Source organism: Sander lucioperca, chromosome 13, assembly GCF_008315115.2.
Source record: "Sander lucioperca isolate FBNREF2018 chromosome 13, SLUC_FBN_1.2, whole genome shotgun sequence".
NCBI lineage: Eukaryota > Metazoa > Chordata > Actinopteri > Perciformes > Percidae > Sander > Sander lucioperca.
The window spans coordinates 12,565,986-12,586,665 of NC_050185.1; the positions used below are offsets into that span (position 1 = coordinate 12,565,986).

The window sequence follows — 20,680 nt, forward strand, 5'->3', positions numbered from 1 at the left end:
GCTCTCAACCAGTGACAGCTCTGCCTGTTCTCACACACTGACAGTCACACTTTGAACACTGGGAGTAAATATAAATGAGGCACATGGGAGAAACACACTTCAGAGACTTTTCCCAAATCAAATATTGAATTTTTTTTTTTTTTCATTTGTTTTGTAGTTCTTTACTGGTATTTGTTTGTGACATCCATCAAGTTGTGCCTTTTTGCCTCAACTTCAGTCATGGGAAGTTCAAGGAAAAATGTTGTCTAACATTTGACAAGGTTGGACCAATAACAGCAACCTAAAAATATTCCCTGCTATTAAAACAGCTTCCCTCAGCTTCAAAACAAAAAGAAAGGCTTGGAATTTATCAAAAAATTGCAGCATTTATTTGCAGATTTTATTGATACCAATGCCATTATAAATTCTTCTTATTGGTCCGATTTAAGCCCATGTTGTGTAGAAAGACGTTTCAGCAGAATTCATTACATTAATAAAAATCTGCTTACCACCATAGTCACACAAGCTTAGTACCATAATGAAAAACAGAATGCTGTGTGTTAAATTTCACATTTAATGTGTGACAACTCGAACTGCAACTAAACATGAGTCAGCATTGTGAGACTGTCAAGCATCCGGTAGCATCCACAGCTATTACACAAATAAATGCTTTTAATAATCTTATATTCAAACTGCTTATTTTACAAGAAATAAGTACACTAAGCTGACACACTAACGTGTTTTTATGAGCAAAAGTGAAACCAGTTTGCATTAGTGGGTGAATTTCATGATTGCCGTGCCACACAAAACACTATTTTTCTTGTTTCTGGGCAATGGAGGATGTCATTGTTTCTCTTTCTGTGTGACAACTGGCTACCCCCTCCCTGCTCTCAACTCCACCACTCTCTGCAGTGCTGCAGTCTGCTAAATTACTATCAGTGAGTCTGGAGAGACACATGCTCTCTCTTTCCTTTCACTATCTCCCTCATGACAATATCTCCCACTCTCTCTTTCACACACACACACACACACACACACACACACACACACACTCACACACGCACACACGCACGCACACATACACAAATGCACGTACACACTCAGCCTATATTTAATTTGAAATGTATTTGGCATGAGTTAAAGCAAAAAAACTGACAAAATCTATACTGTGTCGGCGTCAGTGTGGCCAGTCGATGCTTTTACGTAAATGTTCACGCTTGATGGCAATTACACTTCAACACAGGCACAGATCTACATACGATCACTCATGCATGAATGCACTCGAGCGGGGCAAACACAGATGCTTCTCTGTAGCCTTTATAGGCTTCCTGTGCTTACTTGTTTATTTTTTCCTTGAAATAAATCATGAAGTCCAAGCAAGGTGATTATAGGGACTTGGTTGTTCCATACATTATTAATGGAAGAAAGCAGCCACACAGGTGCTCCCTCATGGTGTAGTCAGCATTTTAACCTGTGCTGACATTCACAGTTCGTTTTCAGCTGAGACAGGAGGAAGACACTATACAGATGGTTTAGGTGCAAATGATGGAGTTTTTTTTCCTGCAGTTGTCATAAAATGCCACACACATGCTGAGCAGGCTCTTCTCAAGAGGGAAGCACACCTAGATATTAATAACACTCACGTCAGTGCGTGTGTGTGTGTGTGTGTGTGTGTGTGTGTGTGTGTGTGCTTATATGTGCATTTTCTGAGCACAAACTTTGGGAAGATTGTGGACTGTCTGTTCTCTTTTAATAATGCTTTATAAACCGTTTCAGGGTTTTAAAGGGTCAGTTCACTCAAATTACAAAGAACATATTTTCTCACCCATGCAGATATTTCTTCTTCTGCCTCAATACAATGAAGGCTAAATAATTTCAACATCTTTTTTCGATGATCAGTGTTCTTTTTACTTTAGATATAAGTGAGACAATTTATACTGTGTGAACCAACTCTTTAACTCGGAGGGACAAGAACCGACAGTGCTCTTATTCTTGCTTCAGCTATTATTAATGACTAAACAACTGACTTTTCATGTAATGTAATGTTTTAATTGAGTTATATTAAAACAGTTAGGAAAGTAGGTCTGTCCTAATTATATAATACACATGCTGTGAGCAGAGGAAATGTAAAAAAAGAAGCACAAAGACACTCACACACACACACACACACACACACAGCTGCAACTGCTGCTCTCCACTAATGTTGCACATAAACTGCAAACACTGTTTGTGGTCGTGACTCTCCTATTAACTGAAATTGCACGTAATGAAGTGGCACAGCTGAGAGATTACACCAGCTGATATAAAAATTGTGGACCATTTTATATTTGTGCGAATTGTGTTTTTCTTTATTAAAGATTTGGGGCTGCTGCACATAAGGATGTATGTAGCACTACTTCCATTGTTTTGAAGGGCAACTGGGTGTATAAGAGACATTAAGGTGAAACAATACAAACATTTCTAGATAGTTTGAACTTACAGTAAGTTGTCAAAACGTATTTAAAGGGAGTTTATTAGTAATTACATCCAGTGTTCGAAAAGGTCACTGCACCTGGTTGCCTGCCGACCTTCTTTATGTCTGTTGCGAGAGTGACGATGATGTGTCAGTTTCCTGGTCTGCTGCCTCATAAATATAGACATGAAAGCTCGATGATTTTAAAATGATTAAATGCAGTCGCATATATGTTTTTAAGTATCATGGTGTCCCTCAGCAAACATAGGTATGAAAGCAACCAAGAGTCCAAAGAGCTTTTATAACTTTAAGATAAATAAAAATGTAAAGATTTTAAATTAATTAAATTAATACTTTTTTGAGACTTCTCCATGACCTTTGGAGATTCTTTTTCATTAGGCTGTGTTCCTGCTCTTACGTAATGACATGCAATGATGACGTTGTCTGTGCCGTAAGACAATATCAGACTTTGACTTTGACTAAGCAGCTTTTTCAGAGGACGTGACGCGGATATACCAGCACTGATTACGTCACTCGCTGTTTAGAACAACCCTGCTGATTGCTGCTTCCATCCACAGGCAAATATTGACAAATGTAAGCCTCATCAAACAACACTGACCCAGCAGTTGCTTCACATTTTGAAAAGACTAACTTATCTGCTTTATGTAAGTTGTTAAATCCCTCCCTAAGGTCTCCAACCTGAAACTGTAAAAATAACGGTCTAAAGTATTGCACAATTCCACCTAACTAAAATAGAGGGAGTCTCTGTCTGTCTGTCTGTCTCTCTGTCTGTCTGTCTGTCTGTCTGTCTGTCTGTCCTTCACTTTTCTCGACAACTGTTCATCTGATCGACTTCACACTTGGTGTGTTGCTGCAGCCCTAAGGAAGTGCAGTGTTGAGTGTGATCTCTTGAGATCTACAGGACATATCTGTTAGTAGTGCGTGTATTGAAAGTGGACCCCTGTTGACTGTTACACTGCCGAAAGGCGTGCTAGGTACAGCTCGCTCTTCGTCGCTCGCTACAGTACATTCAAATAACCGATGAAGAAAGACCGGAGATGTTACATTGTAGCAAACACAAATATTTCAAGCCTCAGCAATGAAACTTTCGGAATGAACATTTTTTTTCGTAAAATAGCCTGGTCCCAAATAATTAGCTGTTAGCAAATGACGCATATACTTTAGCATTGCTAGGGGAACGCAACTATGTCATGGCATGTATTGCTCAGGACCCAAAGAAATCGCAGCATTGAGTGTGAAGTGTTTGGACGAGCGTTTCTCGAGAAAACTGCAAGCAGCAACACCGGAGGCCAAGCAATCGGCCCGTTTCTAACAGCCAAGTTTTGAACAGGCACTACACTAGTGATTTATTATTATAGCATTCAACAACCTGTTAATACATATGTGGCAGATGAAATAAGAAGCCAGATTTTTGCAGTTTAGCAGCGAAAAAACAGATCATAGTTTGGATATATTTTGGTTAGGAGCCAGGCTGAAATCAAGCAAGAAGACTTGATGTGACTTTGCCTAAAACTTTTGCTGGACCTCGAAGTGATGTCACTAATATGTTCAGTCAATAGGAAACTCAAAAGCCCAGCGAGAGTTGAAGGTCAAGGTTGTTGCAGCACACAGTCTTGTTCTGCTACACAAACCATTTGTTTCCAATGATTATTAATCATGATAACAATAAGCATTTTAATTATCACTTAATTCGTTTTCATAACGACTCCACTCTGTGAAGTCCATATTTTATCATTGTTTGGTATTTATAATGGCATCCATAGGGTTTTATAAAAGTTTGAATAGTCTGCTTGCTAATCTTTCCACAGCTTTTCAGAGTTTTATAGATGAGGCAACTCTAAAACCACATTTAAGTAAATAGTCTGGGATCAAATTAACAAACTGAAGCTGTGAAGTCAATATGCCCTCTGCGTGTATAAAAGGGTAACACTGGGGCTGGATCACTGCCTCATAGCGCTAAATGACCACAATCTATCTGTACAACTTGACAGGGTTGTTCATCAGTACGACTCAATCATTACTTCATCAGCTGCTGAGAGTTCAGGCTTTCAAAACTCGCTGTTCAAGTGTACTCTGTTAGAGAACAGTGCCTCTCTGCATGGTTGAATGTCAGGACACTTCAAACCCTGATACAAATTCAAAAACATAAGCCTTGTTCTCCAGCTAAACATGCAACTCAATGTTAGATATAATTATCATTGGTATTTTGTTTTGTGCTTTAGCACCTTTCACTGGACATTTACATTTGTTATTTGGTTTAACTGTCTAGTGTACTCATTTCTACTGTGACTTTGTTGTCAACTACAGTCCATCAGGGTCAAAGTTCGAGAAAAAGCTAGTCAGTGGACCTTGGGTTAAGATCCTTTAATGTCTCATTCCCTCACCATATGATAATATACATATTATACTATATTATGCGACTATGTTACATTGACTCTTGTACTCTATTATATTACATTATATTATTACAGACAAATGCTTGAGTTCCATTACATCCATGTCAGTCTATGTACACTGTTTAAATAGACCTGTTGACTCTGCTGCTATTATTTACACCATTGTCACTTTATCATGTAATTTGTCTCCAAATACTCTTGTATAATTTCCATTTTATTCTTTATCTTTTAGTTTTGTATCTCTTATTGTTTATTTCTGTTACTTTGTATACTTATCTGTATTTATTTCTGTTGATTCTATTATACTGCTGCATCAACAGAATTTCTCCGCTGTGGATCAATAATGGTGCATCTTATCTTATCTTATCTGAAACTGATATTTACCATTTTTACTTGTGTTTATTAGCTTAGCTCACTTACAATAATGGTGGTTTTGTTCTTAATCCAAAGGGACTTCTATGGCCAGACTACAAGAGACCTACTGGTCGACCTAAGGCCATTGAACTGTTAAAGGAATAGTTCAACATCGGAGTTACATGACTCACTCACTGCAAGAAAGCCAAATGTCTTTCCCAAAACGTTGAAGTATTCCTTTGATGTTGCCAAACGTTCAGTTGGACTCCCTGAGAACATCAGGATGATGGATTTAAGAACAGCACATTAACGTGTCGTCATCCCTGAACATCTCCTTTTCTCTCTTTCTGTCATTAAAGTTGTTTTATAGAACCTACAACCAACATCTTTAAATTCTTTTGACTCTTTAACAACATTTGTATTGAATGGTTTAAGTATGGCTTTCCTACTTACATGTTCCTCTTCTCACTCATGCATTAAGATAGCTGTATCCAGCTGCCTGCAACTGACACAATGTGCCGGGCTGCCATTACATTGCAAAACTCCATGATAAATGTTCAAAAATGGCAGATATATCTATCCTGGAAATGTACCTGACCTGCATACCAGGTTGCTGTTGGTGAAAAGAGAAGGCCTGGTTCCCATAGAAACGGCCAATTTGCTAAGTGACAGACTTCTAGACTCACCTAACCCCCACAGGTTCCCTGGCAAAAAAGACTCCATGACTGCTGTGTTCTGCTGGGTATAACTATCTAGGTTTGAGGAATTAATTTAATTTTTTTTTGAAAATTTAAGAATTTTAAATGAGCTGATATGAACAGATCGTTTTGATTACAGGAATGTACCTTTCTGCTTTTCTTGGTTGATGCAAAGGTTTTACAGCTATTGTAATCACACAATTATTCAAAGGTATTACTGTACGTAAAAGATTGAAAAATAATGTTTAAAGCTATAGTGCACAACTATTTTATATTAATGAACGTCCGTTACAGTCAAGCCATTGCCACATTAGTTGATACAAAGCTAATTAAGCCTATCAGCTTCTGGATACTGGCTGGATACTTAAACACAGGCTTTTCCATGGTGACGCCGAAATCTGTGACCCATCAGAATGTGTGCCTGTAGAGCCGGTCTGCCTGCCGTAAAGCATTTTGTGACTTTGTGGGAAAAATCGGACCCGGACAAAGGCATTAATAAAAACTATATAAAAAGTGTTCGTCAGGTCATTTATGATCATCAGATAAAAAAATTACACTGTTTCAGAAACATTTTAAAGTTACATATAGTTACATTAAATATTGTCATCACCTTTTTCCTTATTTTATAAAGTATGTGCACACACACATTTTGACCTTAACACACAGAAAGCTGCACTGCACTGTAGTATTTCAAAGAAACTTAGTCAGAAATTGAGAAACTTGGATCAAAGAAAGGAGATAAAGAGAAATGCAAAGAGAAAGAGTTGGGGCAGGGGGTGACAGCAGGGGCTCATGTGGCCAAAAGACTACAGTTGAAAATTAGCTGGCTGGCTAACACTGGCACATTTACAGAAATGTTAATTAATGTGTGTTGTCCTTTATAAAATAAAGAATAAGAATAAGAATGGGAGTGATAACTGGCAGCAGGTGCCATCGTCTGCATCCAGCCAGTAAGTGATGAATACTCAGGTTAATGAGACAGCAGGGGGGGGATTAGAAAACATGCAGTCAAACAGGGCAACTAGTGGCAACGATAGGTGCCATCTGGAGCTGAAATTTACTAAGAACTCTTCTTTTCTGCTCTATTGTGGCATTGATATGGCCTCAATACACATCATGTCAAGAAATCTCCAACATTTACTCTCTGCACAGATACACAGACTCATTCCTGCAGCATGTTTTATGTAGATTCCTGTTCCTTCCTGACCTCAGTGGGGTTGTGACAGCAGTATAAAATGGAGAATGTGCGACCACTGTGCTGCAAACACTCCGTGGCCGGGTGGTGAGTCTTTGAAAGGCCTCAGTTGCAGAAGGGACTGATAAGCAACAGCAGTGCTGACTGATTAGGAAATAAGACAGACAAAAACTAAAGGCAATGCCTGGGGTGTTGCCACTGGCAACTGGAGCTGGCCATATGCTGTATAGATTTATTGTGCTGCTGCACTCCCTATTAGTGACACTTTTCCAGAGACAGCAGAGCTACCACCCAATCAGAAGAATATATGCAATTCTTAAGGAATATAAAACAGTAGTGGGGATATCCAGGTTTCATCTTGTGACTCATTCCCTTTTTAAACATCCTATTAAATGAAAACTAAATTGACTGGAGAGAATAGCAGCAATTCAATCAACCTGATTACCAGGAAAACAGGTCATTAAAACTATCCTCCTAGTTATTGAATTTTACAGTCTAAATGAAGGAAGCATACGGCATGAGTTTATGGTCTTATAGATTCTGGTGCATGCTGTGTGTGTTTTATATGCATATTTATACAGATGTGCATTATTGTCTACTGCTCTGAGAACCCCTGAGTGAGTGAAGGCTGACTGAGCAGCTACCCTTGTCTAGCTAAAGCTATAATCCATCAAGGTGAACTGAATAAGAGAAAAATTAAAAGAGAAAAAACTCAAATTACATTCTTTTCCTGCTGTTTATCTGGTCTGGTTCCCCCCCTACATTATGACTCAGACCTGAATCAGAATCAGAATACTTTATTGATCCAATCCCCTCAGGGAAATTATTTAGTTGCATTTGCTCACAGTCAAATTCAAGGTAAAATAAGAGTAAGAAAAGTCAATAAGTGTTTTAAGTAGCAAAAGTAATATAGCCACAGTAAGAAATAAATAAAAACGTTAAGTGGTGTGTGCAACAATGGTTTTGTGTGAATAAGATCCTCTGCTGCACCATTATTTTTATGAAAATGAAATGCTTTTAAAACCTCCAAGAAAAGCTGGTGGTCCTGGGATGCTTTTAGAAAGCTGTTATGGGAGGTAGGCCTTTTATTAACCTGTGGTGAAGGAAGAGACCAGGGCGAAATCTGCATAAAACACCTAAGCCTATAGCAGATGCTCCTATGCATACTGTCTGTTATACTGTGATAACAGAATAGTTGTTTGGTATGGATTATGTAAGCATTTTTACATCCATCAGTGCAAGTGTGTTTAAGCGTTAATGTCATTTTTTTTATAATGTCAGTAAAATCTCTGCTGTAGGTGCACTCACTCAGGTACATTATCCCGCTAATGGATATGTAGGCACAGTATGCATGTTGGTGACAATTCATGCTAACCATAGATTCACCTCGCATCTCAGCAAAGAGATGGACAGAAATAGAAAGCCTGGCCGGCAGAGCTTCATGATGAGAGGAGGGCCGATCAGATCAGCTTCCCCCCTCGTCACCTGGCGGAGGAGTTGCCACTGATGCTCATTATGATAATCTAGTACCCCTGGGATAATCTGGAGGTCAAAAGGCCGTGATAATTAAAGTGAAATGAAAACCAGTCAGATCCCTCTGATATGGATTAACCCTCCACCCCTGAAGCTCCTCATCTCCATACTCACCTGTACTTCATACTGCTGTGGCGCCCGATGGCCTCCTTCATGTGGGCATGGCCCTGTGGAGTCGGACGGGACCCGGACCCCTCCCTGGTCTTTCCTTGAGACATGTAGTTGCCATTGCTCCCTTGTCCACTACCACCTCCTCCTCCACTACCACCACCTCCTCCTCGATCACCGCCCCCTCCTCCTCCACTGCTTCCTCCAGGAGGTGGGGCGGTGCGAAGGCCACAGAGACGGTCCTCACTGCGACTCTTGAGGTTGTGCTCAGTGCAGGCGAAAGACACCTGCATCCTGACCCTGGTTTCTGGGGGCTCTTATTTTGATGGAGGGCCGGGGGAGGGGGGAGATACACAAACAGTAATGTCTGCAAACTATTGGTGCTGCTGGACACTGTTATCCCGTTGTGCTGTTGTGGCAAAGCAGTGATGCTCATATACAAAAAGGGCTCAGACAGGGCAGGTCAGAGCTTTTGGCTGACAGTTGGAGGGAGCAGGCAAGAGTCCAGCCTCTAACATGACACACACAGAGTTACCGTCTGCTCTGTCTCCTGTCTGGTGATGCAAACCTGGCAAAAGGGCTCTTTGAGTTTTCACACTCACAAGATGCATCAGGGCTGCCCTCCAAAAATCATCAGGAAGCGTGTAAGCTCACAGCAGTCCTCAAACGGATTTGGGGATGTGGCAGTTCTTGGGAACCTCAGTGCAATAGGAGCCCTCGAGTGTGTCAGCAGCTCGGCCTTCTCCCACATAGGCTACATGCACGGGTTCGTATGGCTTATGTTGGGTGGTAAAGCACTTGATAGCTCGCTGTCTTCTCTTCAGCTGAGGTTGGTTGTGTCTGTCTTGGGAAAAGGAGCTCCGGAGTGTGCCGCAGCAATGACACAACCACAGCTACAGGCATCCTCGCACCTCGCGTCGAAATAAGGCATTGCTATATTTTTTTTGTCGCAAGGTGGGTCAGCAAAAAAAAAAAAAAAAAACTGTCTTAACTGCTCGAATTTACATTGCCGTGGCGAACAGTCCGATATCATATAAACTTGATATGATGCGAATTCACCCAGTCAAGCCCCACCGATGCATCATCGCCCAGCAGCCTCACGCAGCATCAGATTGATGCAAGAGAAAGAGAGAGAGATGGGAAACAAAAGCAAATTCAAGAACAAACACCGAGCCGGTTTTTTTTATTACCTTCAGTGTGTGAAGTCGCTCACATACCGGCAGCAGCTGTGCAGGTCTCCCGTTATTCGACAAAATCTCACGGTACACGGATTTGAAAAAAACGCCGGTATACTGGCCCAAAAATTAGAAATTTCAAACGCTCGGTGCCGCCTCGTTTAGCATTATTTTGTTTTCTGAATTCAGACTTTTTTCTTTTCTTTCCTTTTTCCAGAGGCTCCGAAATGTTCACGACTCACAAGCAATGTGGGTTTTTAAAGATGCTCTCTCTCTCTCTCTCTCTCTCTCTCTCTCTCTCTCTCTCTCTCTCTCTCTCTCTCGGGTGTGATCTCTACATTTTTCATCACACGGGTGTACAAACATTTCATCACATATTACATACACTATAGTGTTTTGAAATAAGCAAAAACAATCATCACCCTACTCATGTTTTGAATATATCTCTAGAGTACCATTTTCTACACATGCCTCTGTTCTTTTCCATATGCAGGATCTCTCTTTCTACCACACCCATGTTTCCACCTTCAAACCCGTCTTTTCCACTTCATCTGCTGTGTTTCTATATGGCACATCACCCCAAATCATACTGCAACACTGTACCACCATCATCATCATCATCATCATCATCATCATCATCTCACAACAAAGAGCTGATACATGTCTTCGAAGTCACCTCACATCACATCATAACATGGCATAGCGTGGCATAGGCCTATCATATCGTATTGCATCACATCACATCATCTTACAATAAAACTGATGTGTCATTTGGTGATCAGACAATGATAATAGTTCCTTGAAGGCTGTGTTTACAATCTAAACTATGCTGCCATATCCTTAGAGAAGACTGCCAACCCAGGAAGTTGCTGTCAGTGCTCAGTGTTTGCTCTCTCTGCCTCACACAGCGGGACAAGCTGCAAAATAGTGCAAATAAAAATGCCGACACGCACTCATACAAACATTCATCATTTCTGTTAATTTGTTCTCAGGAGTCATGTCTAATGAAATCTTGCTTTAGAGCAATATTCAGTCCCAGAATGATCACAGAGCAGCAGCTGACAGCAGACTGTAACTTGGAGCTGGCAATCAGCTCTTTTTAAAGAGCTATTCAGTAGCCTACATGTTGGGACGGGGAAGTTTCCAGCTGTATAGGCAGAAAGAGAATGTCACTGCCACCCACTGGGACATTTTAGAAGAAAAGATAGTTTAATGATCTCCTGTACTGTTAAAGCACAGTAGAGCGCCTACACAGGTACGTGGATGTTGCAGCCACACACTTTCCAAGAATCACTTTATTCTGAGTTCCAGACCACTAACAAAATCACATTAAGTGAATGGACATTAACATAATGACTTTGACTAAATCTTCATCTACCCATAGGCTTAACCTTCACCTTTACTCCAAACAATGTCCATCATCATCATCATCATCATCATCCCTTTAATGCAATGACACATCCTGCTCCACAGTTTAGAAATGATGATGGCTCACCAACGCTTGGGAGCTTCACTCCACCACACTGTTATCACCAATTAGTTGATTTTACTAGAAATTTGCATGGAAACCCGTTGCCCCGTTTTTACACAAGGTGAAACTTAACAGGTCAAGTTGCAGCCTATTAACACAGAGCGGTAAGTTGATGCAGTAGACAAATCAAGTTTACATTAGTAGTCATTACTAAAAACCATTAGTAAACATAAAGTTATGTTAAGTTAAATGTCAGAGAAGTGAATGTTGCTACATGGCAGGTAGGCTGTCTCGAGGAGACCGCGCACCAGGCTACTGAACGAGACCGTAAGGACCGTAACTGAGGGTACTGCATGAGTCTATATTCAAACGGGTGTCTAGGTTCTCTGCAAGTTTGACTTATCAACCGATCCCAGAAGCCTTTATTTCTCGTGCATCTTAGATGATTGTGTACATAGAAATTCAGAGGCTACATTATCGATGGATATCACATACAAATACACGTCATGTTATCTTGGTAGTTATGTTAAAGGTCCTATGACATGCTGCTTTTTTGGATGCTTTTATATAGGCCTTAGTGGTCCCCTAATACTGTATCTGAAGTCTCTTTCCCGAAATTCAGCCTTGGTGCAGAATTACAGCCACTAGAGCCAGTCCCACAATGAGCTTTACTTAGGATGTGCCATTTCTGTGTCTGTAGCCTTTGAGGAGGAGAGGGGGGGGGCAAGGTGGAGGGTGGGGGTGTGGCCTTGACCAACTGCCACTTTGCTTGTTTGCAAGCCATGATGTCTCTCTCTTTCTCATGGGCGGGCCAAATTCTCTGGGTGGGCAAAGCAGAGAAAGGGGAGGTAACCTTGCTCCTTATGAGCTCATAAGGAACAAGATTCCAGATCAGTCCATCTGAGCTTTCAGTTTCTCAAAGGCAGAGCAGGATACCCAGGGCTCGGTTAACACATATCGCCATTTCTAGCCACTGGGGGACCATAGGCAGGCTGGGGGAACTCATATTAATGTTAAAAAAACTAATAAAGTGAAATGTTCATGCCATGGGACCTTTAAGTTAAATGTTTGTTACATGGTAGGTAGGCTGTCAAGAGAAGAGCACGCACCAGGCTACTGAACGAGACTGTAACCGTGCCTAATGCATAAGTCTATGTAATCAAACGGGTGTCTAGGTTCTCGGCAAGTCCCAGAAGCCTTTATGTCTTGTGCATTTTAGAATTGTGTTCATGGAAATTCATAGGCTACATTACCAAGGGGGAAGTATTATATCACATACAAATACACATAATGTTATCTTGGTAGTTATGTTAAGTTAAATGTTAGAAGTGAATGTTGCTACATGGTAGTTAGACTGTCACAAGGAGACCACGCACCAGGCTACCGAATGTAACCATGGCAAGTGCGTGAGTCTAGTGTCGGTCATTATGAGTGTGTAAATAGTATGGCGAGACCGAATGTAACCGCAACCGCTCGAGTCTAATGTAATCAAGTGGTGTCTTGGTTCCTGGCGGGGGAAGTAAACGTGCAATTTCCTCATGGGGGAGAGTGGGAGACCGAAACTACGCACTATAGCTTTAAATACGCAAAGCAACAATGACTACATAACATAAAAGACTTTTCAAACTATCACTGTTCAACAAATATATAAATATTGCTTTTCCTTTATGACAATCTAATTTTAAGAACAACACATTTAACAAAGTTCCCAATTTATTGTATTGTGTCAAATGTTTCACTCAGCAAACAGAGATACTTCTATTCGATCTGTATAATAAGTCAACATTCACTGCCCAGATACAAAACTAAAACCCAGATGACATAAATGCAGACCCAAAACATTAACAGAACATTATTAAAACACACTTTAACTAGGGCAGAAATCGTTCAGAACATTTTTCCCATGAGCCTTTGAGTCGCTTTAGCGCAGAACAGTTTAAACGACCCCGCCCCTCCCATACAGAACATCCTTGGTTATCTCTGCTTAATAAGATCTGTGCACTGCATACTTATAAATATTATAAACAACTAATGTGATTTAGCAATGAATATGTTTTTTAACAAAACATGAAAGAATAAGTAGTGACCACTAAAAAGTTTAATTACAACTAAATCTGGGTTTACAGTGTAACATAGAACACCAGCTGCTCCATTGTCAAGTCCTTCAAATAAGAAGGCTGTATTAAATTGCAATATCAGGAAGTTAGATTGAGGACCATCTTTCTACGGAGATGCATTATACAAATTGGAGGATTGACTTTAAATTCTATACAACTCTGCCATCAGACTCAGCACCAAAGCTCTTGTCTCTTCTGACTGTCATCTGCTACAAACTGCCAAGTCACCTTTAATAAAAATACTTAAGCTTATTTACATAATGATGTTTCTGGTGGACAACATGTTGCCATGGCCTGAACCTCTGCAGCACTTTCTCACAAAGTTCAGTAAATACATCTCTTATTTGAGTGAGGTTTTCTGAAAAATAAATATGTCCATTCATTGGTTTTGAATAATTACAGTATAATGTCATGATATAGGGGAGATGAGTTTTAGGTGATTGATCACTTGTTTGAAGTATAGAAAAGTGTGTGTTTTTGGCATAATCCCATTTAGCTAAGCCATTTTAAAAAAAAGCTTGCAGTAAGTAAAAATAACATTGAATAACGTGTAGAATATAGTTTAGCACAAATCAGGGGCTCAGCCCAAATCTAGGAGAGATTTTATTCCTGTTTACGGCAGCTATATGCACTATTTTTCAAGCCAAATTATAAAAGACTAGCCTGACAAGCCAGACCTACATCAAGATGTTGGGTCTGGGAACTCACCATTGGCAGGGCTCAATCCGAGGGGCGGAAAAATGGTTGTCTTTCAAATTCCCTCTGCACACAATAGGATAGCGCTACAACCAACCAGAGCAACGAAGAAGGTATCCGGTCGGCAAAACTGAATGACTTCAGTGCCGTTCTTTGTTCTTTTCTCAAAGAAAAGCTTAACTCCAAGTCTCCAGAGCCGATTCGAAAGACCGGCTTTGCCATCGTCTTTGTTTTCAAGTAGCAGGGAATTCACGTGGAACCGTCGTAACTCTGCCGTCATTATGTCAAGCCTGCCCGCCGACTCTATATACGATGTGATTGGCCCGGCTGGAGTTTGGCTTTTCCAGCTCACAAGCTAACGGAGAGTTGCTAGACCCCCTGGCTTCAAATTACATTTGCTGCTGATAGGGTGCGTCTAGATTTCTAGGCTAATAAAAGACTGCCTAAACATCTGTTCATCATTTGGGAAATCATTTGATAATTGCCAAGGAAAAAAATCATCCTGTAGAGCTTACATCCTATTTTGTATCTAATTGTTCTCCAACTGATTTCATTATTCTGAAACCAGAACACAACATGTTGAGGATGACTTATTTTTACTCCTGCCACCTAAAGAGAGGTAAACATTGTCTGATGTTACTGTTTTGAAAGTTGCATAACATAAGTAGGGTAGAAATTTGACGTAAACAGAATTATTATTATTAATATGCTGGAGTTCACAGAATGAATGTTTAGCTGACAGATCTGCTACATTTGAATCGGAATCCCATAATAATCTGGGCTGCTCTAACTGCATATCAAGGATCCCCAACAATGCCAAGTAAATGTGGTCTTCAATACTCTTATTTATTAGAGTAGTAAAGTAGTAGCATTTTAAAAACCTACTACAAAAGATTCAGGCATTTGAGAAAACATTCAGGAATGGAGCACCAGAAGCCACTCCCCACCCCTTTCCGCCCCTGGCACAAATGTTGCCCAGAGGAGAAATCTAGATGGAGTAAAGAAGAACATCTCTCACTGTGTCATATTTTATGGTGGCTGCAGAGATGCTAACAGCTGGTTTTGACTTCCTTGAGTTGAAGCTGAAATGAAGAATGCTGAGAATTGTTTTTGGTGTGCCTCTACAAGAAATGTGCATGCAGTTTAGCAAAGATGAAGGCATTTATCCTTGCTGAAACTGTAACTTTGAAGTATTCCCATCAGACAGCTTGTTTTTCTTGTGGTTTTGGTCTTTGGTCTTAAAATGATTCAGTTTAGCATTAAGTTTTTCACAAAGAGGACAGCCAAAGGACAGTTATTAAATGCTTTTAGTAGGATTGCTTTTACTTAAATCCATCAAAATTCTGAATCCAGCCGACTAATTGTAATTTGTTCAAATATGTCTCACCTTTAAGCTTTATTTTAGTGAAAGACAAGATTATGCTTTCAGCCCTCCTAATCTGTTTGTCAAAAATGTAAGTATCTGTCTCACTTTCCTAAATTTGCTCTGCACTCAGGAGATCAGTGGATGTGGAAAAAAGTTGTTTCCAGCAAAACCGGCTAATTAGACAGAACGCCAAGGTAGATTGTTAGCTGTTGTGTTGATTACAAGTAATGACTTTCAGTCTCGAGGGAGTTCAAATCTGATGCATCATTACACAAATGAACCAAAGCTCACATAGGCTATCACATGCACAGAGGCTGCACAGACTGCTGCTATTACAGACATGAAGTGTGAAGAGGAAATTTACAGTGATGGAAGAATCTGTTCAATTGCATTATACTCTGTTATGTAATTCATGTATACCAGTTATCAAATGTGTGCTGATAGAAAACACTGCAAATAGATCTGAGAGTAAATGGGGCACGTTTTCTGAGATTGTTCATAATGATACCCTTTAAGCTGCAGATTTTGTTCCTTCTCTATTTGAGTCATTGAGCCACAGCACTGACTGCATGTCTTCACACCAGAGTGACGCTGCCACCTAGAGGTATTTTTACTGGAGTCTCAATGGTTGTGTGAGTCTGTTTGAGATATACACTATCAAATAAAATGCCACCTTGTGTCACGACAAACCTTAATCCAAAAATATAGGCTTATATAAATACATACAAATAAGCCACTGATATTAAACATACACAAATCTACAACATCTATAAAACAATTTGCTGTTTATCTTCTATGTTTATACTCTTTATAGTTTCATTTTGCACATTATTCAGTGGCCATGGATCCATGGCAACCTTTTTATCCTAAAATAGCTAAACTGAGCACGTAAAACTGAGAGATACAAGCACTGTAACAACCAACTGCCATTCAGCCATCATTAACCCTGAATGCCTGCCCCACTGATGTTGACCCTGTCATGCTGTCTTTTGGAGGAGAATTAGACAATGGTTGAGGTACAAGTCCCACGTAAGTTACTGTATCTGGCATTCACATTAGTTATCCTGAACAACCACATTTTTACGCAGTCCAGCCACATTTATTCAGCGCTGCTGTGCTTTGAAATCTCATGAAACGTGTGATATTTCTTTCTGGGTCACTGGTGGGGTAAAAAAACTGTATATTCATATATATATGAATGATGTCCCCACTCACTGCCTTCAATTGCAGTCCTCTTCAAACACTCAACTACATTCATGCATTATTAATATATAAGAAAAATATTAATAATGTTATTTAAATGGATCATCCATCGATGGCTGAGTGCTCAGGATGGTTGGATAATCTCTCTCTATCTCAAATATTTAGTTTGTCCTGCATTCTCTATTAAATCTGTCAGTCTGGCAGATTTGTGTGCATATTCAGATGTTATTTCTCTTAATATTCACTATTTATGAATGCAACAGAAAGGTTAAATTCCAAGGTGTTTTACATGATCGGTCATCTTTTTATTCCCAAAAATCAAATTGCCTTGTGGTTTCACATTATAATTTTGTTATACTTTCCCCCTCTTTCTGCCTCCTTCCCCCTCACCTGTATGTCATTGCAGAGCGCTCAGCCTCGCACTCGGCCAGGGAGAGGCCACATTCTCTCAGGTAGAGCTCCAGTCGGCGTCGCTCCACCAGCCTGTGTGCTGCCGCTAGGATCTGAGAAGCCAGGGCCTCTGACTCGGTCCTCTGGTCCGGGGTCTTGCTGCTCCGGGCTCCAGATTTGGCCACAATACTCCCTGAGGAGGACGACGCCTTGGGCTTCTTACTGATGCCATAGAGGTCTTCCACTGAGTATTTCCCTCCTTTACCTCCTCCAGTTCCACCACGGCTGGCAAACATTGTTATCTGGAATCAAGTGCTGCAATCTGATAAAAATCGCTTGCTTGCTACATCTACTCAGGCTTCTCAGTTTGAAACGAGAAACAACAAGGCAGAGCTATTTTGATAGAGATTCGGGAAGATTTGAAACATCCGGCCCAAGGATGTCAGACATCAAACTGCTGGAAACAAGAACTTGAAGCACCTGTAAAATATCAAAAAGTCTCGACTGCTCCTTTGTGGAGTCTAAATCCAAAATAAAACAAAGCCAGTCTTAACATGTCAGCAGCATCACCCAGTCACAAACAATGACTCGTGCTGATGTGAGGTGCTTCTTTGAGCAAAAATGGATAGGAAAAGCAATCAGCATCCTTCTGTCTTTATCTTTGAAAAGAGGGATTTGTGTTGAAGCCTCACCAGCTTACATTTGTTCAGATTAAGAGAGCGCCCGGATAAATTATCTGTACTTCTGTGGTTGCCATATAATCTGATACAGCAGAGGCTGCATCTCTCTGACATTTTCTTCAGATTCTGAGTAATAATGAATCCTTTTTTTTTTTTTTTTTTTTACCTACGTAGAGTTTTGATCAGTTCATCTGCTGGGGCAATGTCATCATAACTAACAGTCTTGTTGCCTGAAACAAAAAGAGAGTGGCATCCTCCCAAAGCCTGGCCCTGGCTTCAGGCCAGTGCTGAGTGTTACTGTCAGGGTCTGGGTTAATGTGCAAACCCCCAGTGCCTGATTTTCACACAAAGCATAAAGAAGCACAGAATGTGTGAACCTCTTTCCACTGGAGGGGAAAATAAAATCTCTTACCACTGATTGTATATCATCTGGGTGCTAAAATGATATCAACATTAAAGAAAATAAAGACAGAAATGGAAACACAGGATGATACGGTTTATAGAATGGTGATGCTGATAGAGAGGATTACTTATCTTCTCAATGATGTATGCAAAAAAACCACCTTCTAATCTCATATGTGCATGCTTGCTAAATCCCAGTTTAAAAACCAATACAGGAAACAAAAATCTATTTAAAAAAAAAAAAAAAAAAGTAATTCACTCTCTACCACCATGAAACAACTGCAGGTTATTATTTGGATGGATATGTTTTTCATTAAAAAAAAAAAAACAATCAGATGAGGAATGATTCAAATTTCAAAGTTTGCTTGTTCACAACCTCACATATGTCACACTCTAGTAGGTTAAAGGTGGGATACATGGGATTAAAAAAACAATGAATGAACAGATGAATGGAAATACACAAAGGTCAAGCTCATTGACTGTCTGAGAATCCATTCATGCCTCTGTCTCTCTTTCTGTTCCTTCATCTTCCAGCCGTTAATGGCGGCCAGGCGCTATTTCTAAACTGCAGTCCTCGCTGACTTTGCTGCAGTGGCTTTTAAAAGCAGAGATCATCTGGGATTAAGCTGCTATAATCGCTCTTTCGATTGACCACAGTCACACAGGCAGCTGCTGGAGGTCAGCCTTGATCTTCAGTATAAATTACAACCCTGAGTGTGTCTGGGCCACAGAAGGTGCATGGCGGCTTCCACCAATTCTCAGTAGTGAGATTATTTTAGGAGAAGTACTAGAGAGAAAAAATATATGTTTGCTTTTGTGTGAGCAATCTTGGTTTCCACATTGTATAACTGGCATATATCTGGGTTAGAACAGTTTGTTTTTAGTAAACTGTTGCATAAGTGCAAAGATAGATTTAGTCAGTCTGACAATATAGTAACTGTACGAAACTATATGGAGTGGTGTTATTTTTGTTCCCTTGTACATACTGTACAGTGATGATGAGAGGGTGGTAAGCTCAATTGTTTGTGAGAGAAGTGGATTTACTGCAGATGGAGGCAGAAAAAACCAACTTGAATCATGTCACCATTGTTCAGGATCCCTGCCCAGGTTCAGTGTTACTCACCCACTACCACCTTTAAACACTGATGCACCGATGGGTGTCAGATTCATTTTACTGCAACTATGGGAGAGGTGGGGGCAGAGACAGTCTGTAAAAGTCTTGGTGGCAAATCACAAAACCACACTAAGGGACTGTATGAAAATTATTTAACAAGTCCTCCCAATTAAAGGACAAAGCACATTGTTTGTCCATTCCCTCGAGTACGACACAAGAAGCATTTTCTGATGTGATGCCCCACAGCATCAGCACAACGACATCATTTGTCTGTACCTTCCAAACCTGTTACATATCACTGATGAAAACAACCAGTTTTATGTACCAAATACCAAAATCTGTGACCCTTCAGAATGTGTGCTCTGTAGCGCCGTCTACCTGCTGTGAATCATTTTGTGACTTTGCGGAAAATTCGGACCTGGGCAAAGGCATTCATAAAAACTATGTAAAATACTGTTCTTTTCACTGTTAGTCTCGGTTGCTGTTACAGGTCATTTATCATCAGATGGAAAATTACACAAATTAAGAAATGTTCCTCTTAGCTACTTTAAGGCCCTTTTATTTATTTTGCCATCAATGACCAAAAGTACACACAAATTTATAGTGTACTTCCAATTTAAACCTTAATATGTGAATGGAATAAGCATTTTCACAACATAACAAATTGACACATTTTACTTTCCTGGGCGTTTGTGTGAAGATGCTGACAAACGACGGGCTCTCTGGAGAGACACTCGAGACCCTTCCCCACACTCCCAAAAAATGTAGAATACCCTCGCTTCAGCAAAATGAAAACAACCTGATCCTCCCCTTTTTAAGAACCCCACTTCCCCCTAATAATTTCCATACAGTCCCTAAGAATTCACCTCTTTTTTTTCTCACAAACAATATCATATGCTGAAATTCTTTAACAAGTTTTATGATACTGTAATGCTTCACCACCTATGAGGTATTGATTTGGTTTGTTTGTAATTCCATGTACCTGTTGTTGGGGTTGGGAAGTGGCACTCTTGTTGTTATGAAATTATGAAAATATACATAACCATTTACATAATGTACAGTAGGTATGAAAGGGAGTAAGGAGAATGATTGGTCAGAGTAAGATGATTATGCATTCAACCTCGTCCCCAAAGAGCAAATTTATATACTTATAAAGGCATGGAATATATTTATACAAGCACACAATATTTTCCATATTGAGTTTCAGACAAACAGGAGAAGGGCTTCATTTTAGCAGGGAAAGATTAGTGTCTCTGTGCTTGTGAACAAAGCCAACCATCAAATGGCTTAACGTGCTTTTAAAAATGTAGACCAAGTATAAATATACAGC

General features: G+C 40.1%; 1 protein-coding gene across 4 annotated transcripts in view; it reads right to left on the reverse strand.

The window, feature by feature from the left end:
• LOC116064792 (voltage-gated potassium channel subunit beta-3) overlaps positions 1–17,822 on the reverse strand; it is a 28,244-nt gene extending 10,422 nt beyond the window's left edge. The window contains exon 1 of one of the 4 annotated variants that reach the window (XM_031320050.2): positions 17,155–17,822. In XM_031320050.2, the coding sequence (XP_031175910.1) occupies positions 17,155–17,450 (296 nt within the window). In that variant the 5' untranslated portion in view covers positions 17,451–17,822. Of the gene's footprint in view, positions 1–8,742; positions 10,196–17,154 lie in introns of those variants that run through there. The other 3 variants (XM_031320051.2, XM_036008877.1, XM_031320053.2) reach the window with 3 other exon arrangements.
• Between the last annotated feature and the right edge of the window lie 2,858 nt (positions 17,823–20,680).